At 48.4% G+C, this 27,809-nt stretch overlaps 1 protein-coding gene across 1 annotated transcript in view; it reads right to left on the bottom strand.

The window, feature by feature from the left end:
- GALNT14 (polypeptide N-acetylgalactosaminyltransferase 14) overlaps positions 1-27,809 on the bottom strand; it is a 105,143-nt gene that overhangs the window by 19,442 nt on the left and 57,892 nt on the right. Inside the window, exons 3-10 of the mRNA XM_064446410.1 lie at positions 26,028-26,126; positions 16,792-16,859; positions 14,163-14,228; positions 11,949-12,070; positions 7,264-7,351; positions 6,515-6,599; positions 5,011-5,114; positions 445-571 (exon numbers count right to left, since the gene is read on the bottom strand). Coding sequence (XP_064302480.1) covers positions 445-571; positions 5,011-5,114; positions 6,515-6,599; positions 7,264-7,351; positions 11,949-12,070; positions 14,163-14,228; positions 16,792-16,859; positions 26,028-26,126 — 759 coding nt within the window. The remainder of the gene's footprint in view (positions 1-444; positions 572-5,010; positions 5,115-6,514; positions 6,600-7,263; positions 7,352-11,948; positions 12,071-14,162; positions 14,229-16,791; positions 16,860-26,027; positions 26,127-27,809) is intronic.

Here is a 27,809-nt window from a genome sequence, read left to right as displayed (position 1 = left end):
TCCCTTCTCGGAGAGGCATTGGGAACCAAATTTTCTGGTTCAGCTGAGCCATGCTCAGCCCTCAGCTAAGGTCACTGGGTACTGACAGACGTTGCTGGCAGCCTGATTTCAGGTCATAATAAATGTGTTCTGATGACCTTAGGGTCTAAACCATTTGCTGTTACAGTAGCTAGTACTCAGGGAGATGCTGGGCCTGTCCCTCCGTTTCTGTGCTGATGAAAGGCACCATATAAGTATCCTATTTCTGTCACATTCTCGACACTGTAGAAATCTTATGGGAGAGTTGTACTGACTTGCATTTTCTTCGGCTCACGAGATTCCTGCCCAAGGATATTTCAAAGTTTTCCAAACAAACTTTCCTCCCCATCTTCCCTGCTCCTCCCTCCCCACAAGGCAGCATCTTATTCCATTTCACAAAAAACAAAGCAAGCACAAAACACCTACTTAATGTATGTATTGGCATTTCCCTCTGGAAAGATATATGGATGTTTCTTCCGGAAGACATGTCCAACGCGGCTGCAGGGGATGATTTCCAGGCTCCCTCCACACATCCACACACGGAAAGAGATTTCTACAAGAAAAGCAGCTTCAGCATTTTGTCTTTCTCTCCTAGAGCAGGCTGGATCCTGGTGTTCCCTCTCAGTTCAAACTCTGCCACATTAAACTGGTGTAAATCAGTTACTGGAGGGGCTTTCCTAGGCACAACTCCCTTAAAAGCACATTTCAAAGCTTCTTGCAATCTGTTTGAAGTCAGTGCACTTAAAACCTACCTGTAGTACAGCAAGTGCTGTCACAGTGGCAAGAGCAAGACAGTAAGCAGGTGCCTTTCCATGCAGCCCTGCTTACAACACAGAATCATCTTGCCAGTTTTGTGCTCCTCTAATTACTTCTGCACTGCCTATTTCAGAGTCACTTCCCTCCAAAAGGCTGTCAAGTTCACCAGGAGAGGCCATGAATTTTGCTTATTAATCACTACAACAGTCATTATCTTTATGAATCCAGCATCAATTCTGCACAGTGAACAGAGAGCTGTGCATCTATCACCTGTCCCAGAATGGATAGGAGCTTACCCTGCCCAGCTCGTACTCCGGGCCATGAGTGCCAACTTTGTGGACCAACAAGGCACACACCTTCACACAAGTAAAGATCAGTGGTGGAAGGGATTACCCCAAGAATCCGGATAAGCTGTCAGTATGGGAAATGGCTCCTGGTTGCCCAAACCATTCTCTGGCTGGTCCACAGGGCCCTTCTGGAGGAAAACGAGCCTGTGGCACAGCTGACACCAGAAGTTACGGGATGCCTGGCAGGGAGTTGGATGAAATCCTAGCTGGCAAGGTAGGATGGGTAAACAGAATGGCTGATCTAATGGGTCCATCTGGTCCTAATGCCTGTGAAGCTATGAATCTGCAGCTACATTGTCAGACAGTCATGCTTAGACAGAACCAGCGTGGAAAAAATATGAAATTAAAAAGAAAAGGCTCTGCACTTCTTTTCATCCTATTTTATAATCTGTTGATAGTATAGAGCTACACGTAGCATTTATTTACTCCAAAACTACAAATTCCTCTTCACACCGCCCCACTCATCTAACTACAGAAGTCAGACAGGAAGACACCCATGATCTTTGCCAGCACATGCCCCTGACAGTCCCCTCATACACCAGCACAAGGATGACTTCTCCCCAGGTCAGATGCTGGCAAGACAAGCACCTGGGGCCGGAAGGCCATTTGGGCAGCGTGGACAGGTGGGCACTCCTCCTCCTCCAACAGTGGGCGCTACCAGCCTGCAAAGCTGCCATCCCTCCAAAAACAACTCACAGCTTCAGGGAGCAAAGGAGAATTGGAGCCTGGACCTCCAAAGCCACCTACTCTCAGATGCAGGTTGCTGCAGAGGTGGAAGCCCACTTCACGGTGTTCCCATCCCCACTCGCAGCACGCCTGCCTACTCCTGAGCTGATGGAAACAAGAGTCTGGCACTGCTGCAAAGCCCTTTGATGCCTGGGTCCAAAATTCAAGGCTTGATCCCACCCCCAACAGCTGGCCCTCGCAGCAGGGGCCAGCAAAGGCTGGGGTAGGAAAGCACAGCAGGGAGGAGAAGTATTTCTTTCCAGAAATCCCCTCCCCTTCCTTTCACTGCTGTGGTTACAGGCAAGAGCTGCAACAGCAGCTGGAGCCTCACCCCTTTCCCCAGTTCTGGGTATTAACAGGCCAATAAAAGGTGCCCTTGTGCCATGTCCTGGTGCTATATTGGGAGAAACCTTAATCACAGCTGCAGGGAAATGAGATTAGGGCAGGATACAGCCGCTCTAAGCTGCTGCACTCAGTTCTCCTTGCATGTGGCTGTTGCTCATTTGCCTGTGTGTCTCAGCACCAGCCACACTGCCAGCGCTGCTGAGTAAATCAGAAGGGTGCCTGATAAAATGGGACAATCAGCCAAGCAGCTGTAAACTGCTGCATCGTGCCTTCCCCTCCTGTGGTCCTTCTGTTCAGCGTGGGAAAAGAGCAACTCCCTAAAGGGAGGGAAAGACCTGCATTGTTCAGTCCTTGCCTGCTCTTAATTTAGAGCCTAATGAAAAGGTGAGCTGAGGTGATCTCTGTGCACTGGGAACTGGAATGAAAACACAGTGCTGGGGAAGATGGTGAAGAGTCTGAGCAATCTGCTACAAACATGTTGCACCCTGCAAACCCTGCTCCAGTCCCAGTGAAGGCAATTAAACTACAGGTTTCTGCAGGTAGGGACCACCCTTTGAGGCATCTAACAAACAAGGCATCCAGACAGACAGCCGAGAGCTAAATGCCTTGAGAGGAGGTAAACTGAGGCACCAGTGAAGGCATGGCACAGGGCCAGCTCAGAGAGCCTGCTCAGGGGAGCAGGACCCAGCAGTGCGGGTGGCCCCTCTGAGTGACCCCTAGGAGAGAGGCGAGCAGTACGCGCTGGGGCGCAGCAGCCTTGGCCTTAGCTTGGCAAAATATCTTTGGCGCATATTGCTGGCCTGCAACTCCTTCTGCCATTACTCATCAATTCACCTACAGGAGAGTAAGTAAATTTAAGAAGTAAAGCACCTACAATGTCCTCTCCCTTATCCAAACACACTTGCTTCTGTTTTGCCTGAAGTCTCCAGCCCTCCCTAGCTGCCCAGTCAATAACATTAAAGGCAGCAGCAATGTTCCCCAGGACCAGAGTCCTGCATCTCCTCAGGACTAAGCTACCAGAAAAAGCACAGTTCACTGCGGGTACCCAAAATGAGCAAGCACTCGGTCAGCTCCTGCCTTCTGTCACCTGCCCAGAACTGACCAGGGCCAGCAGGGTCACAGCTGCACTTGCCTGTGTGGGACAGAGAGGTGGGACATGCTGCCCTCCACTACTGTGCCTGCAGGAGACAGACCTTTGAACTGGGCACGCTTCTGCTCTCAGAGCAATGGGCATGACGGGATCTGCCCTGCTGCTACTTTTTGGTTGCAGCATTAGCCTGCTCGGCCCCCTCCTTAACTTCTGCCTTTGACACATAGATGTTCTGAGGCAGCATTACATGCCACAGCAAAGCCAGCGCTTGTTAGGTCAGGACCGGCCTCCTGGGCACAGCACCAGTAAGGGGAACACAGCACTCTGTAGGATAGGCCATAGCCATGCATAAGGAGGGCAACACCTGCGTTGCAGGGCATTGGACAAGCTGCTGGGAACGAACTGCCCCAGAGGGCAGGCTGCCCCATCACCATCATCTCCCAGGAGCAGGGGCTGGCTGCTGTCAGAGACAAGCAATGAGCAGCGACGGTCAGGAGTAGGGCAGCAGTCCCTCTCCTTCTGTCTAGTTCCCTTCCTGAATGCTTTGTTTTGGCCGTTGATCCAGCAGGGGAGGTGGGAGGGCTGCTGCTCCCTCCTAGTTTCCTCAGGGCCACCCCATTCAGAGGAGCAGATGCTTTGGGAGAGACTGGTGGCAAGACACCCACCCACAGAGAGAAAGCATGAGGGTGAGAGATCCTACTGCATAATAAGATATAAATAAATAAAATATGCTAGAGTAAAAAGGCGTGTGAAGGAAACAACAGTGCCAGGCAGTGGATGGGTTACTGCAAGGCGGCAGCATCTGTCCCTTGGATGACTGACAGCACTGCTGTATGTGTTAAGACACGAGATCCTTCCTTCCTTGCTAGCCACTCTCCCCAGAGGTGTCAGCTATTAAAGCCAGGTTCTGATCTGTCTCCCTGACATTGAGTGCCTCCCCCTTCTTTCACGGATACAGTCTATTGCTCTGATCTGCAGCATCACTACGACTTCAAAGAGAGAACAGCCCAGCCTGATCCAGCTCTGCTTGACATGGGGGACAAGGGACAGGCTGTTACCTCTTTCATGTGACCTCTCAAGTTTGCATGCAGGAGATTTCTTAATGCCCATCTTGCCCCATGATAATGCACAGAGGTGACTGAATTTAGGTCAGCTCTTAACCTTTTTTTCATGCAGGAAAAATGATAGTGTCAAGGAGGTTCTGGCAGCGCTCAGCCATCCAGCGATACAGGAATGGATAAGCAGCTGTGTTACTTTGCCAAGTGCTTGCATTGTGCCAGTGGAGCTACTGTTTCAGGCATTCTGCAAACTCAGGGAGGCACCGATGCCTCAGTTCATAGCTTCAAAATGCTACCATCAGACAATGGGATAAGATACGTCTTTGCTTTATTACTGAGAAAACAAGGTCAGGAAGGAATAGGAGGGGGTGTGTGGTATTCTTTCATCTGTTGGTAACACCAAAGCTGAGAATTCTGTGGTTTAGAGTATCTACCTATAGAAAACCAAAGCAGCATGGAAGGCAGGGAGTCCCAAGTACCAACATTTGCTCACTTCCCATCATTCATGGTTTGTTGGTTCCCTTGCTCACCTGAGACCGTAACTTACAAATCTAAGTGAGGGAAACCATGCAGAGTGTTAAAAGCAAAATCCAAAATGACCTTATCTCCATCTGGCATGACTCAGGAAGAGAAGACACCACAGCAAGTCATAGGAGGAAGAATGACTCACCGAAGTTCTCCCCACCCCAGATGTCCATGGCACTGTCATACTTCCCCAGGTGGTTGAACCAGGCTTTGTCGATCACAAACAGCCCCCCAGCAATGATAGGAGTCCTGCAGAATGGGTAAGGGAAGAGGGGACACTCTCTCAAACACTGCTGCAGCACCTGGATGCACAGAAGCAGCCCTTCCCTTTGCCTCCTTTTCCATTGTCAGGACATTACCTATGTATCTCCTTCTTACCAAACAAGGACAACACACCTCAAAAAGCATCTGAGCCTTTCTTTCAGCTGCCTTGGTATTTTGCTGTCAATCATAAATTGCCTGGTGCTTAATGACTGGCTAATGCACCCGTCAGCACAACTCCTACAAGCCCAAAGTTCACAGCTCTGATTGTAGGCTTCAGCATCAAAAATGCACTTAACGCTCGGGGGGTTATTCACTCAGACAGGCTTTTTGCCCAGAGCCAGCCTATTAAGAGCACCATTCCACTGAGGAGGGGAAGGCAGAGCCAATTCAGAAGGGCTTTTTAAAAGCCATCACTAGCTGTGTGATCTTCATTTCAAAACAGGGTTATTTTTCATTCTTTGGATTAGCTAAGAAAACTACACAGAGAAGGTCCGTGGAGGAGGGGAGGGCAGACCCAGAAGATAACTCGAGGAAACTCGCCATTTACTGGCACAAGTCCTGTCTCCATTCAATTGCAGACAGTGTGGATGCCTTAGCGTAGGCTCAGGGGGAGCTGGGGTCACTGCTGCACCCAGGTGAGTCTCCACAATGCTCTATGTGGCAGGATGACCAGGAACATGAGGTGAGCCTTCATGAAGCCAGTGAGAGCTCCTGTTAAAAACAGCATCCTAAGAAGCAGCAGCGCTTTGCTCCCCTGTGAGCTTTCTGGGGTCCTCAGCTTCCTCCAACACCTGATCTCCTCCATGCTACACACTCCAGCGCTCCACAGCTGGGGATGCAGACACTAGCATTTGGCTTGCTGCCAGGAGAGAATTTCAGCAGAATGAGGGACTCCCTCCATCTCACGGCATGAGGACAGATGGCATCTCTCCTGTTCAGTTTTGCTCTCTCTCCTGCACATCCTGAATTTCTGAGAAGCCTTCAGCAAGGTCCAGAAAATCAGTGATGCTCTGGAAAGGCTGGACTAGACACCATGTTTTATCAAGCAGGCTGAGGACACAGTGATAGCTGAGCTGAGAGAAGCAGAAGTCTGGAGCACTGGGCTTTTTCTCTAAACATATTCAGCCTCCTTAGCACTACCAAGCCACGAACAACCACAAATACACCCCTTCTACCTTTGCAGCACTCTCAGGCTTCAATAGTGGGAGATGAAGCTGTACTGCAAAACCCAAGCTAGCCAGGAGCTCGCTATAGGTATTGGAAGTTCAGAGCTGTCCTGGAAGGAATATCACACTGCTATAGTGCATGGTGACACACACAAGGTCAGATGAGATGCCTGTCCTGCCCCATGTTCCCCAGGTGCCTCCTTCACCCTCTTGACTTACTTAATGGGTTCAGTGGGATCAAGTCGTTTGGCTTTAAGCTCTGGAGAAAGTTGCTCCCATTTGAAATGCAGACTCCAGTCAAAACCTAAAACAGAAGTAGGGAAGTACCATGGGGAAATTAGAAATGGGTATGAATTAGGAGGCAATGCAGGCTGCAGAAACCATGTTTGATGGAGTATTTTCACCCCTTTCAAATGACTGAAGCTCTTGGGAGAAAAGTCCAGTGGCTAACATATTTTACTACTACATATGAACAAGAAACAACACATTGCATTACAATTGCAAAGTCAAGCACTCCAAAGGCAAGGAAAGTCAGAATTAAAGCTGCTGCTGAAACTCTACTTTGTCCCCTTTTGCACAGATACATGCTCTGATGGATATTGCGTGCTACAAATAGCACAGGCATACTAATAAGTGCCACAGTCACATCCTCCATTTGTTGCCTAGACATCCCCCATCTCCTCGTCAGCAGCCCAGCTTTCAGTGCTGCCAAGGGTGGCTTTGACATGACCCTTCTTTTCCTGCTTGACCGCCTTATCCATTGTAGCAAGCTCCATTCCTCATGCCACGTTTACCTGTCTCTAAAATAGCCTGAAAATAGCCAGTGGGGAGCACTGAACAGTGCTAATGCACTTTCTGCAAGATGGCAGAAGCCAACAGTGTGGTGCAGAACCAGCAGCCCCTCTGGCCAGCGCATTCTCATACCACGGGACAGGCATTCACAGGGCATGCACGTGACTTGGACTCACCTCCTCTGAGGTCCGAGGAAGCCGCCACATAGGCAAAAGTGTCCAAGTTGATGATGTCAATAACGGGGCTGACCACTCGGGTGGGATCCTGGAAAGTAGAAGTGAAATGACCCATGACTTCAGATCACACCCCTCAAATGGGTCAGGGGATGCTTTAGCTCCGGCAGACACCAGGTGGCTGGAACTCTTGGTGTCATTCAGGTTTGTCAGGGACAGATGCCCATCAATGCTGTCTCCTCCTCAGCCATCACATCAGTTCAACCAAGGAATCAATGGCAGCAGCACCAAGTGGCAGAGGTATTGCTGGGAGCCAGGGGCATGCTGATGAGAGAGACTGGGAAGGCAGGCACCGTCTGTCCTGGGAGAGAGGACTGTGTGCTGCTGGGCTGCTGAGCTAGCATCTCTCACCGGCTTTGGCTTCACCCACAGCCTCTCCCTCCACAGGCTGTGTATGTACTTGGCACCAACCTCGGCAGGATGCAAAGCGCCATCTGCCTTTTGCAAATTCACCAATGTATTCCCCTTTCACCTCCCTTAAATGCTTTTTACTGGATTTCAGAAGTCAGGCAAGAAACAGGCAGTTGAAATGACGGAGGAAAAACACAGGCTTTCAAGCAGCTTAAATATAGGCATTTTTTAAATGAACAAACTATGGGGATAGAGTTTTGCCAAAGGTGTGAAAGGGTTAAAGAAAAAAAAAGACTCAAATGATTTTAAGTAGTTGGTGGTGATTTAATTAACATCTTGTTATGGGCAAAGAGATTATACAAACAGTTATGAACAAAAATATCTACAGGAGAAAGAGATTCTGACAGCTTTGACTGGTCTCTTATCTCCCTTTTTCTTTTCAAAAATCCCAAACTCCAATTATAGCTCAAACTTCAAGCTTTTACCCTCACCAGATCAAATCATTTTTCACAGCCATGCAAAGGAAAGCAGCTGAGCACACACAAGCTTGCTCGCTCACTCAGAAAAGACTCTGTTTTAGAAATTAGTCCTAGCAAAGAAGTATTTAAATGCAGCTGTAGGAAGAAGCAACTGAAGGCCATGAGCCAGGACCTGGACTAGAGCTCAGGTTTTCCAAATGAGCATGACAAATGCTTGGTATTTCTGTAACAACGTCAAGTCAGGAGTCTTAACATGACTTCATGTGAGTCGAACAACCCACTGAAAGGGCAAGGTCTGCTGCACCTACGTACTGCATGGAGAAATTCAAGCCACGCCCAAGTGTGCTGAGCCTTTCAAACTCATCGCAGCAGCTGCATAGTGCCCCTCAGACTGCCGCAGCTCTGTATACCCAAGCATGCTTTAGTTGCCTGAGGGTAGGGGAAAGGTTTTAAGCAAAGCATCTGATTTGAGTGCCGAACACTGCAGGGAAAGGATCATATCTAGTCATTTAAAACTTGCCCCTCAGCATCTTACTGGTGAGCACTTCCAACGAGCCCACATTTGTCCCCAGTTTCAATTCCACACCTATACTCATTACATGGCACAACTTCTTGCAAGAAAATCTCCTTCACCTCTTGGCTGAGTGCATTATGCAGGATGCTAGCAGCTTTCAGCAATGCAACCTTCTCCTTACCTCACTTTCCTTGCCATGTCATGGGGCCATTTATATTTACTCAGCTTTCAGGAAGGTCTCTCTGACCCTCAACAGAAAAGCATGGCATACTCAAGAGCACAGTGCTGTTGCTATGATTTATTTTGGGTTGAGCACTGGATTGTATTATAGGCAGCTTCACCCTTCTGGTTTTTTGATACCCTCCCATGCCAGGGCATGTTAATATTAACAACACCCAAATCTTCAATCCTTTTTCACATGAAATTCTTAAATACCTGAGAACGCATTTCTCCAAAACACTTCTCAAACAAAACAAATTATGGAAGTAAATCAGCAGGAAAAATCTCTGAGAATGGTCCTGAAGACAACAGATACATTTCAACCTTGGAAAAGGACCTTGATTCCAGCTTGTCTCTCAACCTCTACATCATGACCTTGTAATGGACAACAAAACAGGCCATGGTTGCTCCTCTGGCCCCACAGCAGCAGCAGGCAAGGCAAGAGGGCCAGGCTGCCCCTCACCTGCCTCCCCCTGCCCCAAGGGAGCAAAAAGGGGGGGGGATGCTTGAGTTGGAAGTGGGGGGTCACCATCCACTGGCTCATTCCAGTGCCATTTGCAAATTCAGTTTTGGGGCGAGCTTGTTGAGTCATGCTGTAAAAATACCTTGGGCTAGATAATTACATTTTTAGGAAAGTTATTCAGTTGAAATGCACCGTTAATGGCTTCAGAGATATTTGTTCCGTAAGTAAAAACAAGAGCCTGTGTGCCCACGCGCTCACAGTCATATGCTCATAAACATGCTGGTGCAAAACACCCGCTGTTGCTGCCGCTCCCTGGGATACGTAGCCTCCCAGGCACAGGTCCCAGACCACCCCCCAGACCCCTCTCTTCCCCCCACATCCCTTCACTTGCTCTTAGACTTTCTAGTCCTGCTTGTTTCCAAACCCACATGCCAGGCACGCACCTCCCGTGCCCAAAAGTGAGCGTGGGCCTGGCAGGGGGCATGCCATTGCCTGCCAGGAAAACTCAGTGTGGGGCTCAAGGGGCACCTTAGCGCAGGTGCATGGTTGCACACCTGGGCTCCAGCGTTTCCCACCACAGAAAGCTGTAAGAATAGCTGCTCTGGTGAAGAAAAAAAAGAAAGAGAAGCAAAGTGCTGAGTGGTTGGTGGTGGCGAAAGAGCTGGGTGTGCTTCAAGGAACTCACCACTCCTTTGCTTGAAACTTAAATCACATTAGCTCAATGCAGACTGTTCCTAGGAGCAACACGGTAAGAAAATGCTTTCTAGGTGGCTACTTCTCATCACAGCAATCGGACAGGGAAGCTGGCTCTTTAACACAGCCTGAAGGTGGCAGCAGTAACATTTCATACACTCCACGGATCAATATTTTAACCCTGATAGAAAGGATGGGTATGGTGGGCCTGGGAAGAAGGAATCTGAGGACCTTATCCTGCAGCTTTTGCAAGCAGTTAAAAAGCAAACAAGTGGGACTCCACTTGCTTTGCAAGTCACTCAACACTCTTCGTAGTAGTTCTCCCATACTGCCTTCAGCTGAGCTGCAAGGCACTGGGCAGGATAAGTGCAGCATGAGTAGCAGCACAAGCTTACCAACCGCCTTACCTCCAGTGAGGGAAAGACTTAACCCAGAAGAGCAAATAAAAATAAGTTCATGGAGGTGAGGTTTGCATATGACGTTATATGCAGACCATGATGCAGTGAAACTCCTGTGGCAATGCTGCATGTGGCATCCGCATTCACCTGCCCCACGGGCACCAAATGTGGGGCACAGTCATGGAGCTGCAGAGGAAGGCAGCTCTGCCTGCCCCCTTCCTGCCACCACTGCTGCCCTTCTGCCAAAATACATCAAAAGCTCTGCCTGGGAAAGAGACAGTTTCTCTGGATATTCTTCACTGAAATACAGCAGAGCTTCGGCAGAGAATGAGGAATGCCTGTCTTAAAAAAGCTCAGAGGAACAACTGTTGCAGTAAAGTTTAGTGGTGAATCCCACCCTGGGGAAGGCCAGCTATGAGGCTTGAGTGGGGTATCACAGCACACGCTCTCGTAATTGCACGGAAGCTGCGATCGATCATATGAAAAGGCCATTTTCATTATTTTACCATTTATCAGCAGCACTGCGGCTCAGCCTGCAAACAGAGGTTGCCAGCAGCACTGACTGCCCTCGCCCACCTGAAGGGACCTGAGCTGGTGCTGTGCCCCATTTGCCCCTGTCTCATTGCTGCTGCACACAGGGGACACACAGCCCAACCAGCACAGATATCACATATGGAGGTGAGAAAAGCGAGACACCTTGGATGATGGGCACTGTGAACACCAGCCAAGCAGATTTCTCCATAACCCATTGCCTTGGCTTCCCCTTGCTCCTCAGCAGCCCTTATTTCAACATTATTCAGTAGTTTTAAAATTACTGAGTAATAAATACTAGCAATCAGGAGCCATAGGTGTAGCAAGGGTGGAGGAATGAGGCATAGCGAAGGGAAAGGACCATGCGTCCACACTGGAGCTGAAGGCTTCATTCCCTGCGCGGTGCTAGCAGGTCACCAGCACAGAGCTCCCTCTGACTCAGGTGACAAAGTGCTAGGAGGCCCCATGTGCGTGTCTGGTGAGACAGTTGCCGCCGGCGAAAGGCGAATGTCATTGTCTGCTCTGAAATCAGCAGAATTTAAATCCTATTAAATCAATTTATTAGTGCTTAATTTGCATGAAATTAAATTCAGCCCCTATTCAAGGAGCCATCACTCCCTTAAATCATCAGCACTGAGCATTTTACATGAGCTTAATTAAAACCTCTTCTGGAGCACTGCCCACTTATTCCCCTTTCACCACTCAACCTGTGCTTGCTGGGTAGAGCCCTACTGCCCCAGAAGGCACCTTGCCTCACGCACCAACATGCTCTCCCAGTCACAGAAACAACCCCACCTGGCTGCTGGGTGGAGGAAGATCAGCAAATGCCACTTTGTACCCCAGAAACTCATCACTTTCTTACTTGGATGCCTGCGTGCAGTTGGTTACAGTTGGGTGGTCATGCCCGTTGAGAGGGAAGAGGAGGTGGACATCAGTGATGTAACCCCGGGGGGTAGCCCTGGTCTCTCAGGAGCACTCACCTCTTTGATCCTCTGCAGCAGAGGGAGTAGCCAGTCCTTATTCACCTCACAGTGACTGTCGAGGAAGGTCAGGACTCCTGCTCCTGCCACATCTGCCCCTCGGATTCGTGACCGGATCAGACCTGTTCAGGGACATACCATGTCAGCTGCCACCCAGATGGCTGGGCAACGTCCCCAGGCTCCTCCAGCATGGTCTCCTGCACTTGTGCATCTCCTGGGTTTTGACCCATCAAAATCCCATTCAGATAAAACATGGCTTGGGTTCATAGTCTCCTTCCCAGCGCTGCAAGGCATGCCAACCATTTCCCAAGGTCACCAAAGCAAATAAACAGCCCCACCAAGATTAATGGTTTTTGGCACTTATGCCAATCCTTAATTTGCGCAATTATTTCTGCTGTCACCTTCTGGGGCAAAACACGACTCAAAATGCTTTCATAACCCCCTACAAGTAATAAATCTAACATAGATGTAAGTCAGTGGGGAATGGGCCAGGGGAGTCGAGGGTGGAATCACCTCATGCCAGAATTAGGCTTTTCTTAGACCGCTAACTTTTCCCTGCTGTGCCCCTTCCCACGTCCCAGTGACCACCCTGATCTCTCTCCCACCCTGGGGACACTGCTGATCTGCAGCTCAATGGGAACATATTTTCCACAAAGGAAAGAGGCTTGGCTCTTAAGGTGCTAAGAGCTCACTTGGCTCATCAGGGCCCTGATGGTGAATTTAGAGTCCTTCAGAGCTGGAGATAGATTGCTGTGTGCGTTTGTGAGAAAGAAAAATGAACAAAGAGGGAGGTCATGGAAAACAGCTGCACGCATGGATTTCACGCTAGACTCTTTGGCAAGACCACGGCTCTTAAACATGCTCTGTTCCTATTCATACAGGAGTCAAATGGCTTTCCAGCACTCCTCCTGCCTGTGACCAATGCTCAAGCGAATCACAGCATAAGAGAGGAGATGGTCCATTGGCAAACAAGATGACACACAGGTTGCTCAAGGGGAGCAGAGATTCTTGATGAAGGAGAAACAGTGGTAATACAAGGGGAGGCAGGGGCAGATAGAGACAGAAGGGTTTCAGGGAGCAGTCACATATCAGATCCATGCAGAAGGGAGTCACTGACTTTTAAATTTTAAATAAAAACTCCCTAGAGGAGAGGGGTCAAGGAACAGCCTCTGACCAGGAGGGAGAGGGACAGGAGAACAAAGCCTAGAGCAATCCAGTGTTTGCCAAGGTCGCCTCCTGCAACAGAGGTTGTCCCTGTATCTTTCTCTGCAACTTATAAGATCTTGTGGGTAGGCACAGTCTGCTGTACCCACCCCAGCCCTCCCCAAATCCTGGCAGGTCCTGAGGAATACAGCTTCAGTGAAGTATTAAGTGAGGTAAGCCCTCCAGGCCGAGTTCCCAAATCCTGACTGCTTTATAGAGCACCAATACCTGCACGTCCATCCAGTGCTGGGAGCAAGAAGATATGTACCCCCAGAACACAGAAGAGAAAGGTGAGAAGGAGGTGCAAGTCTACTGAAACCTCCCCTACCCTCCTGCCAAAGCAGGTGTGTGTCTTACACCCACGCGTGGGTGATGCCATCCTGACACCAGACCCGCAAAGCTGAAACCTTCTGCAGAAAGAATCCACAGACAAACCCTCTCTGCTCCTCAGTCTCTGCAACCTGACACTCACTTGGACTTTCACCTTCGATTTTTAGCATGAAAAAACTTCTTTGTTTTCCTCATACTGCAAAGCAGGAACTGAAAACACCCATTCAGGCTATGGGGAGCTGGAAAATGTCTCAAAAGGTTGCCAGCAGCAGCCCAGTAGGACACACATTCATCCTCCATATAGCCCTTCTCAATCTTTCAAATATAATTATTTAAAAAAAAATCTCACAGAAACAGTAGGAGCAGATCTCCTCTCTTTTATTAGAGCAAACATCTTTAAAAATAAAACCCGGGGCTTTGTTTTGCCTGTTCTAATTTTCTGGCTAATAAGCTACAGCTGAGCCTCATTGGATATCTTAATAGTCCCATCTTTTTCAGCCAGAGAGGATGGATCCATTTCAAATCCTAGTCCTTTATCACATGTCCTTTTATCAGGGCCCCCGTCTCCAGGAGCTGCTGACCTCCCTTGTCACCCGCTCCACTGAGGTTCCCCCCCTCACTCCATCACTCACGGCTCCTGAAATCTGGGCTTCCCCTGGGTCATGGGCAGGCAGCTCTTACCTTCTCGCCGTCCGTTCCGCAGGCACTTCACCTTGGGGAGCTTGCCCAACAAGCGGCAGTCGTCAGCTTGGGAAACACAAAGGGAGGACATGTCACCCTCAGCCCTCATAGTGGCTCTGGCAGCAGAAATGGTCCTAGGGGAGATTGGGAGCAGGGAGAGGTCCTCATCCTGAACTGGCTGATGGCTTGTTAGGGCAATGGCACTGCTGGGGCACAACAGCATCACCTCCCAGCTCATGCAGTGTAAATCAGGACTGGCAGAGCAGCAGTTTTCATAAAACTAGCGTAAACCTAGCAGATTTACACCGAGAACACCCGAATTACACTAAAGTCAGCATAGAAGAGCCGTGGTAGGGGTCAGAGTCAGAGGTTTTGCACATTAATGTAAATTACTATTTTTGGTAGCTGCAAAGCAATACATAAGCCATTGGATGCATGTCTATGTGGCAGGGCAGGAGCCTCCTGAGGTGGCCTGTGAGCCCTGAGTGAGGAGAAAAGGATGGTCAAAGAGAGCCCCGTGGAGCATCTGAGGGCTCTTCGTGCCCAGGGCAGCAGCTGCATGGGGCAGAGGGGCCCCAGAGCCACTCACACCCAAGCTAGGGAGGCCCTGCAATCCCACATGCAGTTGCTGCCATTGCTCTTGCCCCAGTGCTGCCTGCAGCCCCAGCGTCCCTCCTCACCTGGTGCAGGCAGGTGCACCCATCACAGCCCCCTCTATCTCTGCACACCCACGCCATGACCTCTGCAACCCCTTTGTGCCTCTCACCACTTCTCTGCCTCTTCTTTCTCGGCACACCTGCATGTGCCCCATCCCCACCACCCACCCTGTGCATCCACACGCACCTCCAAGTGCTTTCATCCCCTCCAGAAATCTTTGTTGGCAAGAGACATCACCGTACTGGTATCCCTAACATCTCGGTTACTGAGCTGCATTGCTCTGCACACAACAGGGGAGCAAAAGTGGCAGGGGTTGGCCAAGTACCTACGATGGAGATTTGCTGGGAAGAGCGGGAGCCCACGTGCAGAACAACTGCATCCCAGCAAATAAAAGGTCAATGGACAGACAGAGGTGAGAAATGAGACACAACTAAACACAAGATAAAAGCACCAATTGCTTGGGGTGGGTTGCAGGGAAAAAAATTGACCATGTATGTATAGCATATTATGCAAATACATGTATTTTATGTAAATGCATGCAGACCAGATGCCAGCAGGCTCAGACTATCACAGGAAAGGAGATGCAAGACAGCTGAGAAGCTCTAATTTCAAGTAGCCAAGGGGCTGCTCTAAGTTACATGGGAAACAGGCTCCCCCCTGTTGCCCTGGGATGAGTTTAAACCCAGCCCTGCTCCTTGTCCCTGGCTCATGCTATCGGGTCTGCTGCAACAGGGGAGCTGCATTTCTACAAACCTTCCTCCTTTCAGGAAGGCAAGTGCTTTGTCTATTTAGCCAAATAACCAGCATTTACTTCCTCCGCCCTTCAAAAAGCCTTCTCTGCTTTACACCAGGGCAGCTTGCATCCTTGCACCTGCTCCTTTTCTCCATTGCAATCACTCTACCAGTCCCCAGGCTTGCCTAGCCTGGGTCCCCGTGTGCTGGAGTCGCCCCAAAGCTCACCATAATCACTGCAACCCCTTTCCCTGGCTTCAGCAGCTCCGCAGGGAGTCAATGCCGAGAAGTAGATCTCATGTGAAATCTGTCCTTAATACTCGCCAAGGCAGTGCCTATTTATAATATCCAAGAGTAAAGCACAGATCTTTTTTGTTTTTAAACTTCTCTGGCTTTGTTTTCACATTTCCTAGTAAATGGCTACATTTTGCAGCTCCTTGAAATTTAAGAGCCACGGACCGCTCGGCCTAGATGTGGCCGAGGTGCGGCCACCCTTTTTATGCCTGAGACAGTTTTTTTAGCATTTACTCTCAGCACCTGGATCTTCCACTCACCCATCTCACCAGGCAAGGTCTTTAGCTGGGGTAGTTTCCTGGGAGGCCCTGGGGCTTCAGCTACTGGCTTTTGCTGGAGATCAGACCTATTGATTTCATTTGAGTCATGCAATTAACCGGGAGAGAATGGCAGGAAGATGTGGGCTGTCTGTGGCGTACAGCGCTATTTATGGTGCATCTCAGAAATGGGCAGCCCATGCGGGAAATCCTCTTTACATGGGTGAAAAAACCACCACAAAAAATCAATCATGAGTTGCTGGCCACCTACATAAACATATGCAGAACATATGCATACATCAGGAGGGTCAGACTATTATTATCCTGTGCAATTCCAGTGGTCTCAACCCAGAATTGCTCCTGGCTGCAGCTGAAAGCCAGATTAAACACACTACGGCTGCAGCAGGATACAACTGAGTAAGGATTGGATTCCTGTCTACTGGGCATAAAAGTGATTTGCTATGCGCTTTTCTTGTATTATTTTCATGAGAAGAGGTTTGCTCATTTGGAATTTGAATTTTCCATGCAGCGATGCAAACCTGGCACAGCGGGGTTTGCTTTCCACACCTACAGAGCTTTAAATTTCCTTCCGCTTGGACAAACTCTTCCCCCCTCTCTGCATAAATCCTAGTCTCTCACAGTCATTTTTGATTTGGCCCCTTGCTTTTAATATAGAAAGGGTCACTTACGATCATCACTGAAGTCATCCACTAGTATGATTTCATGGACGAGGTGCACTGGGGTGCGGTTCAGCACGCTAAAGAATGAAGAGAGAAAATCCATGACAGTGCTTGACCAACTCAACAACCCAGCAAACAGGTTGGGAAAGCTTAGGAATCAACCCCTGGCAAAGCACAGAAGTCCAGGCTTGGATTTTCAGAAAGGATATACTGGATAAGAGCAAGAAACCACCCCCTACCACCACCCCCAGTAACCTACAGTGCCTGGCTTCCAGCTCCCTCTAGCCTGATCTAAGAGCTGAGCGCCCAGGATTCCTGGGAAACAGCCGAGATTCACCACCTTTGTGAGCAAAAGCAGAGCCCACGTAAAGCGAGGAGAAACAGGCTTTTCAGCAACATGCACATCACACCATGCGTCCTAACAGCGCTTACAGCAAAGCTGCTGTCACCCTGCAACCTCTCCTGGGGCTAATGATATGGTGTCCACCAACAGCAGGGCCAACACAGAGAAAATTACCCAGCTCAAACCCATCTTTACAGAGCTCACAGCCGTGGCAGGACAACTCCTGTTTTTATCCGTGAGCTGATTGTGTTTCAGAGACTGCCGAGAGGGTAAGTGCAGCGTTGGAGCCCGCCTACTTAATGAAAGAGAGAGGCTGGAGGATGTGGTTCACAGCTCCCTCCAGGTGGACAGACACTGTGAAACGTGACTGAAAGCTACAATCTTCCCTTAATTATGCCACGAAGGACTTTTTAATTATTGTTATTATTATTAAAAAGTCTAGACCTGTTCTTCCCCTTTCTCACACAGCACAGAGGGCAGCAGAATTACATATGCGTAAAATCCCACCCCATCAAAGGGGTCAAGGCTGACTTCTTGAAGCAGAAACCCCAGGGCATCCCAAAAATCTAAGGGCTTCACATGGGCTTTGATAATGCCAGTTAGGTGGCACAGGCCATTCCAGAATTCAAACTCCTTTGCCTTCGTCCTGAGCATGGTTCCTTTTTCTAACAGCATTTAAAGGCCCCCCAAATTTCACACCTGAGTCTGCCTTCTGATCTGGGTTAGGAAAAACCTTCAAACTTACTGCTGGCATAAGAGGACAGACACCCCCTGAAGCCCCTGACACCTCCAGATCCTTATTGACAGGTTTCCCTGACCTCTCAGGCTCCCAAAGCTCCAGCAAAGAGCCTGGAAGTCTAGAAAACTGTGTCACTGGCCCAGACCCCAGTCAAGAGGGCTCCAAAAGGGCAGGATCCCCATGGAACCCAGCTGCCCAGGAGTCACCAGCCCAGTTGGCAGGAACCCAGAGGGGTCCCACAGCATCACCCCCAGATATACAAGGATGTTCATCCAAAGGGCTACACTTCTCTGATGAAACCTTCTTGATGAAAAACCACCAGCCTACCTGCCCAGGAGGGCTTGGAGTATCTATACCTATTGCCAGGTGCCAGCTCCCACCAGGTGCTGGAATTACAACCCTCTAGAGAGGGAAGGAGCTGAGACAGATTTTTTTGGAAGGAGAAGAGGACAACCCAAAGCAGATGTTTGAAATGGATCCTCCCTCCATGTTTTGTTCTGGGTTCCCCCCCTGCCCCCAGCAGAAATCCTGAAAAAAAAGTGGGTTTTATCTCAGACCAAGGCTGGCCCCTCCCTTGTGGAGCTCCTCAACATCACTTCCAGGCCCATAATTACTTTCTCTGGCAACACAATCCCAGCCACCTCCAGTTTCAGGGTCTTGGCAAAAACCATGATTTCCCCTCCACTTCAGATGTTTTGCATGTTAAGGTTTGGGTGAGGAGGAGAGGAAAGCCTCTGCCCCCTAAGCAACGAGTCATATTGGGAGCCCTAACAGCCAGGAGCTGCTGTGGCCACCCCAGCATCACTAAGGCTTGCACCAAGCAAGGGTTAGACAACACCACTGTGCCAATGCCTGCAGCCTGCACAAAGTAATAGAAAAAGTGGCTGAATGCCCCTCCTCCTGCTGGGGCACACAGAGCAATTTAGATGTGCTGTTCCCACCTGTCAAGTGTTTTTTAATTATTATTATTAATAGGTTTGTTAATTTTAAGAAATCCCCATATGCGAGAGCTGAGTTCAGCAAATTACCGTAGCTGAGCGTCAGTACAGAGAGACAGGAGAGCAATATCATGCTCAGTGGAATATTTAACAAGCGCTGATTGCCTGGAAACCTAACTTGGTGAAACCTGCAGGAAAGAAGCAGACTTGTAAAAAAGCCAGCAAAATAAATAAATAACCTGCCGAGAGCGGGAGAGGGGGAGGCAGCGAGTACTTGAATATTCAAAATCTGCCTCCACCCAGTTTCCCCTACAGATTTGCCTGCCAGAAGTGCAAAGCAGGGCTTAACTCTACAGAGAGGTGTTCACAAAGGGGCTGATTCTGCTTTTGCTGGTACTAGCAAGAATAACTCAACCAAAACCACTGCATTGGCTGTAGACTCAAACCTAGACCCATAGCAGTACCTTGTGACTTGGAGGAATTCCCTCCAGGGCACCTCTTAGGGACGAAAATCCAGCAGGGACCGCTGGCCTGGAAGATGTGCAGCCCAGTCTTGGCTTAGCTGCAGGCTCCCACTGTTCCCAGGTCAAGCCATTTGCTGCCAACTCTGTGCCTAAATGCCAATGATGGCCATCTGTGGGATGCAGAGGGTTGACTACAGCAAGGAGGAAAAAGTCAGTGTGCAGGCTGATGAGAGAGCAACCTCTCCAAGGCTTGCCCCATCTCCAAGAACTGTCATCCTTCTGTGGGGTTAATGACAGACACCACCATGGGTGACACCACATCCCCCGGCACCAAAAGCAGCCTCACCCAGCAGCATCACAGCCCTCTCCCATCACTTCCCTTGTGGGACTCACCCACATCATGACACTGTGCCAAATCCCAAGTGAACAAAGCCCTGGTAAGGGTGGTCCAAAGGCTGAGTCTACCACAGCTTCAAGGGACCTGTTGTCCCCTGGTTTCAGCAGGCTTTGAGCTCATCATTGCTCTTGCGAATCTGTGCAAGCCCCAAAACTGCTGTGAAGCTATGGGCCACTTGATACAGGCATGAAGAGATCCACAGCAAAGGCTGCAACACCGCAACTGCACCACACTTCCCAACACAGGTGAGAGCGAGCACACCGGCTTTTCAGCAAAGCCAAATTCATGTCTCCAACAAATTTTCTACCTGTACTCTATTAATCACATGATAATGCACCCATGCCACTGGAAACACAGGAGATTATAAACACCCCTCCTGCAGCACTCCTCAGGGAGGATGGGAAACAGAGACACCAAATACGAACAGGACATTTTCAATGTTACAGGGGTTTTTTTTCAGACAGACTATAAAAGCACTTTTAAAAATTCCAAGGCAGCTTTTCTATTACTTGTGCCTTTGCTCAGCTTTGATTTTTTTTCCTATACTTTCTTTTCTTTCTTTATTTGTGTGCATGGCTTTTTTTCCTTTTATGTGGGTAAAATCAGAAGACAATTAATATTATGGTGCTTTGAAGTCCCCCTGTTATTTATAGAGTTTTTCCCTGAAATCAAACATAGGTAGATATACTGCAGTGACGGGCACATTTTCACAAATCAAAACAGCTTTTAACTTCTGTTGAGCCAGGTATCACAATGCTTTCTCCCTTAAATCACAGAAAGACCTGTTACCATCAAAATGAAAACTCTTGCCTCTAGTCCAGAAAGCGCTTACGCTTACTCAACCCCATAAGACCAGATTCGCTGCTGAATTATCTTGAAAAGTTAATGCCGAAATTCTCTTTGTTTCAGTGGATTTAGCAGATGTTATGCAGATGTAACCATGGAGAAACTCACCTTAAATATTCATTGTGAGGTTGTTCTTTCATCCTCCTCAATGATTTGTTGGAATCCTTTTCCACCTACCCAAAGGTAAGCCCTGGATTGAACAATTTCACCTCCAAATAAATACCACTGCAGAAGTCACCCTGATGTGTAAGACATGGAAAATGTTTGCAGGGAGGAGTTCAGATCTTCTGACCAAAGGTTGGTATGTTTTTGGTCATCACCCAGAATACCAGTTGCTTTGGAGAGGTGACTGTGGACATCGGTCCTCGGGAACTCATGAACCTACTAATTCTCTCCATGGCAACGTACTGGGACTTGTTAGGTGGGAAAAAAATACCTTTGGGTGTATAATAAAGTGTCAAAAGGGCCAAGGGTCACAATTATAGAAATCAGACTGAGAGTGCAGAGCGAAAATGCCCGCCAAAATGAACTGCTTCAACAACCCAAAATGGCTAATTATGTAGGAAGAGAGACATCACACCAAGAATAACCATAATGAGCATTGATTACGCTGCGGCTTTCGCATTTTATTCTTTCAAATACCCACCAAGCTCTTTGAAATTCAAGAGTTCTCTTATGTTAACATCAAAAGGTAAAGGCGCACGGAGGGCTGTGTACTTAGTCACCGTGAGAGATGATTAGCAAATTAAGAAAAAAAGAGTCCAGGGTTTAAGCAAAAAGCAGAAAAAAGATATAAAAAAAATAGTCAGCACAAAGTGCTAATTATACAGTTTCTGCGCAACACCTGGCTTGTTTTTGCTTCTTTAATCAGCCTCGTTTCAGTTATGGCACAGACTCTATACAGTGCCACGGCTGCCTAAGGAAAGAGGAATGCGGCTTTGTCATTTCCCTGCCTCAGATGTGTCTGGATGCAGACAAGGTAGTGGCACGAGGGGACGGTGTGAGGTGCCAGCTGTCCAGGACATCACTTCTCTTACTTACAAGCACTGGAAAATGAAAGGTGTGATATTCTCCCTGCTAATTAATGATCTAAATATTTGATGTGGTATTCACAGCACTCGCATCAGGACTTTTGCCAAAGGATATGTTTTGGTTTGTCAGTGAGAGGTAAATAATTAAGTCTCCTTATTCCTGTTCTGAGCTCCCCAGCTGCAAGTTTGAAGAATAAATAAATAAAGACCACTCAGCAGAGTAAATGGGACTGTTTCACCCTCTGCCTGGCAGGTTGCTGGCACAACACCTCCTACACTCCTCTCCTGTCCAGCCTGCACCAGCGCTGACTGGCCATCATGCTCCCAAAATTGCCTTGCTGGAGGAAGTCACAGCACGATGGTGGTCTCTGATGGTCCCGGAGCAGGGCATCACCCCAGGCTGCCTGCAGTTCTGCCTCCCCAGCCCTGCCTCCAGGGCAGGCAGCCTTTCTCTACCCACCATTGCCAAGGACACCCCCAGGGATGGGGCATACACCAAGCCTGGCTCCTTGCAGACCTCTTCAGGGGATACCGCAGCTCATCAACCCCTGAAATCACAACTGCCCACCCAGCAGTGGCCGCATCTCAGCATATGAGCATGCTGATGCCTGCAGAGGAAGGATGAGAAGGAAAGAGGATGATTTTCTCATAAGCAAGGCAGTTGATCCCCCTAACCACACAGGATTACACAATGGGGAGGCACTACTACCCATCACTGTTAAGAGCCCCAGCACCCAGCCTAGCCCCAGGTGATGAGGAGTGCATCTTTCCTGGCTGTGCTGCTCCTTCTCCAGTGACTGCTATGGCCTTGGGGATATCCTTAAGCTCTCCCACTGGAGGAGCTGGGTAGCTAGAGGTGGGCAATGAGCTGGATTCTCTTCCTAAATCCAGGCTAGCACAGGATGGAAAGAGAGGAAAGAACAAAATTGTATTTTTTTTTAAATTGTATTGCTTATTCTTTCCCTTGCTCCTGCCTTCCCTCCTTGGGTTTACTCGCATGGTGCCATCCTCATTGGAGACTGTCATCTTCTTTAATACACTGAGCCTTGGAGCTTGAAATGAGTGAAACTGAACCACAGAGGGATAAGAAACTTGCCCAAGGTCATTCAAAAAGTGAGTGTCTGAAACAACAACCTGACGGCAGTTTCTTCACTGTCTGCCTATTTAAAAAAAAAAAAAAAAAAAAAAAAAAGAAGAAAAATCTCAGGAGCTACTTTGCTATTCACCATCTCCTCCTTTCTGGCCTCTTCTCCCCTTTTCTATTTCCATTTCTCACGACACCCATTCCCTACTACCTAGACACTGGTACGTATTCACAAGCATAGTTACACATTTATAAATGCTGACTACATCATTTGCAGAGATTTGGGCATTCGATTAATTGAGCTTTTCTTTTTTTTTTCCTCCTCCTTTTCTTCCAGCTGGCAAATGGTCAGAGAAAAGATCGTGAAACTTTTAAATGAATTAATTATTCAACACAGTCCACTAGCTTTTCTCAATAGCCCTGACACAAATTGTTCATAAACAAACTGTCACAAATGCCTGCAATGTGACTTGCATAAGGGGTACTGCGGAGGCCACGTACTGGTGTCTCTGATTCACGGGTCAGAGCACTCACATCCACACCAAGAGCCAAACGCAACACACTGAGCCTGCAGTACAGCTCAGCCTTAGCACTCAGTGAGCATTAAAGCTCTCAAGCACCTAGGAAAAGTGTAGGAGTAGCAAAATCCCTCCTGCTCATCATGTACATGGTCCCTTCTGCAAGAGCTGATTTCATCCTCTTCTATAGGGTACCCTCACCAGCATTTTCCTCTGTCACCCCTCTGTGTTTACATCTGGTCCTGTAAGAAGTGCTCCCTTTGGAGGGGCAATGCTCCGTTGCCCCATGGCTTTGGACGAGCCAAGCACTGTCCCTTTGTCCTGTTTCTTGCTCCTGTCAGGCTGTTAACTGAGAACATTAATTTTGCAATGAGGCTGGAAACCCCAACTTGCTGGAACTCAGGAAACCAGGTTTGCAACCCAGTCTTCCACCAGCCACAGAAAAACCAACTCTGTTCCTCAGTCCGTCCATCTGTCAACTGGGTTATACCAAGACACACCATGGAGGTGTACTACAGAGAACAGGGTAGAAGAGGTGCCCATTTTACTCACCGCTGTGCTCAAAGTGCATGGAGACACTTGGCCACAGACTGCTCCAAAAGGCACAAAGCAGTGTCAGGAGGACAGTTTGTTCTGAGTGGCAATGGAAAATGATCCATGTTGTTACAGCCACCGTGGGACAGAGTTATCTGAAAGATCTAATTAAACTAAGCATTTGTTGAGCAAGGGGGAAAAAACAGAGCAGCCAGAAGGCATAGAAAATTAACCTACAGAGGCTGAAGAGACAGATGAGCTCTCAACTGGTCAAAAAACAGGCACAGAGGTGGCAATACACACATAATCGTGGCCAGAGAAGAGCAGAGCAGGAGCCACGTCACCAGCACGACTTGTCACCAAGGACCGTCTGGGTCAAAGCAAGCCTCTAAGTACTGCATCCAGGAGGAAAATGGTGAACCCTGATGCGAGGAGGTCACCTCCAAACCATGAAGACCAAAAAAAGGAGGGTCAGCTCAGGAGAGCTCAGGATCTCAGCCCAAGGATCGGCAGGGGAGATGGGGACCCAAGGCTGTTATCTCGATTCCTTACTGCTCAGGCTTGTCACTGTGGTGCAGCTCAGTGCGATGCTCCACAGGGCTCTGGCACAATTTGGAGATCAGCCTACAGGAAAGAGGGCTCACAAGGGGCCCATGAGTTGGGAAAAACCTCCCCACAGACGAAACACGAGTGCTGGAATTGCCAGGGCACGTGAACGGGGAAGAGCAAAGCTGTGGTAGAAATCACATGCAACCAGGTAAGAAGGCAGTAAAGCCAACTAAACAAGTCAAGCAAAGAAAAGAAGAGGAACAGGGAAGAAAGTCTTTTTATAGCTGGAAATCAGAAACATCAGAGGACAATATCCTAGAGGAAGAAGGAAAAAATCAAACTACCTGTATTTCTAATCATGCCATCACAGTTCTCTAGTGAAGCTGAATACGGGGGACCCAGGCAGAAGAGCTGCGTCATGGGTCTAACATCTCTCATGTGACAACATCACTCAAGATCGTACTTGCCAGGACAGCTGAGTGCTGAGTCATGGGGAGAAATGAGATTAAAGTCCATCCCTGCACTTTACATGTTATCAGCATCCTATATCTCAGGGGCTAGAGGACTGCACTTGGCTTTGCCTTGCCATCTCTGTTACAACGGGTTTTGGAGAATGGTAAGCCTATGCAAGGCACTATAAAGATAAAAGAGACGGTCCAGGATCAAGGATGTGGTACACCAACACCAACTGTCGGTGTTATGCACACCCAAAATCCACACATCCTAGAGAGAGAAAGTGGTGATAGATTACTAAGTGTGAAGCGAAGGAGATGGGATTGGGCACTAAACCATAAAGCAAAGCAGGAATTCAATTTCAGGACTGTCAAACTCACTTGTGGCGCTGGGTACATTCACCTGAGGAAGGATGCTGTTTTCAGAGAAAAGCCTGGCAAGGATGTGATGGCGAACAGGGCACAGCTGAGGTCTCCCCACAGCCAGCAACCCCAGTCTGACCAGTTCCAATGATGGCAAGGGGTCCCTGGGAATGCCAGGCTTTAACTGACAAGGCTTGCATCAGGGCATAAACCTTCACTATATGGGCATGAGACACACCTGCAAACCACTTATTGCTGGCACAGGGCAAAGCACGCCCAAGCTCACTACAGAGGAACCCACCAGATGAGACCTGGAGATAGACTCCTCAAAGATGCGGTGGACGCACTACCTTACTAAATCTTCCCACAAGAGAACTTGTGGATTCAAGGCACACATTGGGATTAAATGCCGATTTTAAAAACCTGTGGTGAAAATGAAGCCTTTAGTCTATCCACTACAGCAAAACACAGCCAAAAACAAAACGACAAATGAAGGAATGGCCACATGCCCAGAGCACTCCACCGTGTATCCAGAGGAGTACAGAAACCGTCCTTGAAAACCTAGTCTGCATGTGCACCATTAGAGCTTCTCAATTAGCATGCCTTTCTGGCACTTGATGGGTCACTGGAGAAGCTCAAACAGCAGTACCAGAGCAGACATCTGCAGAATAATAGCTGTCTCTAGAGTACTGGGACAAAATACATCTGAGCACTGATACCCAGCTGGATATAAAACCTCTTATCCCAGACTCTGTCTAATCTTCTGCTGCTCCCTCAAGACTGTCCCTGCAAACTTTCCTGAGCATCCCACTGTAAAACCTATTTCTAAGAGACCAGCTTTCACGCTAATTTCTCCCAGTAATTATTTGAGACCGTAGCTGGTAGGTCTGGTCCCATTGCTGCGGTGTGTGCAAACAGATTCTGACTTTATTCATGAAAACTTCTAGTCCACTCACCATTTTTTAAGAACAGACTGCGAGCTCTTACCTCCTAATCGTCCTTAGCAGGGTCGACCTGGCCTCATTGTGGAAGGTGATGACAATGCTGGTTGGTGGGAGGTCCTGGCGATAGCGCAAAGTCGTACACCTGGGGAGGGAGAAAGAGGAAAAGGCCATTCAGGTGCTGGAATTCAAAGTGGGAGCTCACTTCATTAACGCAGGCAGCAGATTCCATCAGTAGATGGTCCCCCAGCTACTACTAAAAAAAAAAAAAAAAAAAAAAAAAAAAGAGGTTTTCTGTGTGAATCCTTTCTGAAGGAGTCCAGAAACTGCCAAGTAAGTCACTGAGAATTAAAGCAGGAAAAAGAGCTTAACTGTCATTAATAGGAAGGGATGAGAAAGGAGGCAGCCAGCCTGCAGCCCTTTTCTCTAGCCATTCCTTCCCAGCTATCACACCCTCCTGGTGCCAACAGCCTCCCCGCCAACAGGTAGTGGGAAGATAAATGCCCTCCCCTCCCTTTTTGTATTAGTTAGGGCACCACCACCTTCAGTAAGGATACTCCTCACTGACATTAGCATAATGGGATCCGAAATGGGTCCTTCATGCCAAAGGTAAGGCACAGGTGAGGTACCTGCAGAAGGCCAGCTGCAAATCTTATGCTGCCTCAGTGGCTCTGTCAGCTTCACGGGGCTTTTGGTGACATTCCAGAAGTACTGGGCTATCGTGCTGAGGCTTTTTTCTTTCTTAAATTGAGGCAGGGGCCCAAGCACTCTTGTACCCACCTGGCTGGTGGCACCAGCAGAGGTAAGAGCATCACTGAAGCTCCAGCTCCAAACCGCCTCACTCCCAGCTCCCGAGGCTGAAATTTCCATGAGGCAGCCACAAGGTAAACCAAGCCCTGTTTCTAAATTGATTGTTTCCTTATTCGTTTTGCCTTAATGGCATAACCTGACTACAGGGAAGATTGGGATTTAACACTTTCCAAGCCAGCCTGCAGAAGGTGAAAACCTACAGCTGCAACCACAGCCCCTGCTGCCTCCTTACCAAGGGGAAACATCGTAGACTCTGTAATTACTTTGACTTTTAGCTGATGAAATTTGTTGCTTTTACAGACCGACACCAACATACTCCTAGCTCAGGAAACCAGATACACCTCTTACATCTGTGCTACTCTTTCTAATTCCCTGTCAGACCATGTGATGGACTTAAGATGACATGCCAGTGGCAGGATGGCACCCTGTGACCAGCCTGAGGAGCTCCCCGTCACAGCCATCACACCCCTTCCCATACACATGGCACTCCCCTCTCTTGTGTCACTGCCCAGGTGCTACAACTACTATCCTCAAATGAAGCAGGAAAGAGAACCGAGCAACCACTCTTTCAAGAAACCATCAGTTTGCTCCCCCAAAGCTCTGGACCACGCTTTGCAAGGTGAAGTAAAAACAGATGGAAAAATTAATGTGGGGATGGGGAGGAGAAAGCAAGTAACAGTAGCGAAATATTGATGATTTATGCTATCAGCATGGTATGTTGCACCTCAGAAATGCCAAAAAGCTTAAGGTATTATTTTTAATGAGGTTTTTCACCTTTTCATTTTGAAATTACATTTCTGATTATTTACAAAGTGACCTAAATAAAAGGAAAAAAGAGCATGTGGCAGGTGAAATAATTCCAAAGGTAAGGAAAAAAATGACATCTTGGATGGGACAAAATATTTGCAAGCTTACATTAAATCTGTTGCTGCCTTTTCTCACCAAAACCTTTCCCAAATCCTGCCTCAACTTGACCAAAGCAGATTTCTCATTACTGCCATGTTCTTGCAGCATAATC

This window comes from Phalacrocorax carbo, chromosome 3, assembly GCF_963921805.1.
Source record: "Phalacrocorax carbo chromosome 3, bPhaCar2.1, whole genome shotgun sequence".
Taxonomy (NCBI): domain Eukaryota; kingdom Metazoa; phylum Chordata; class Aves; order Suliformes; family Phalacrocoracidae; genus Phalacrocorax; species Phalacrocorax carbo.
This window is presented reverse-complemented; position numbering and strand designations above follow the sequence as displayed.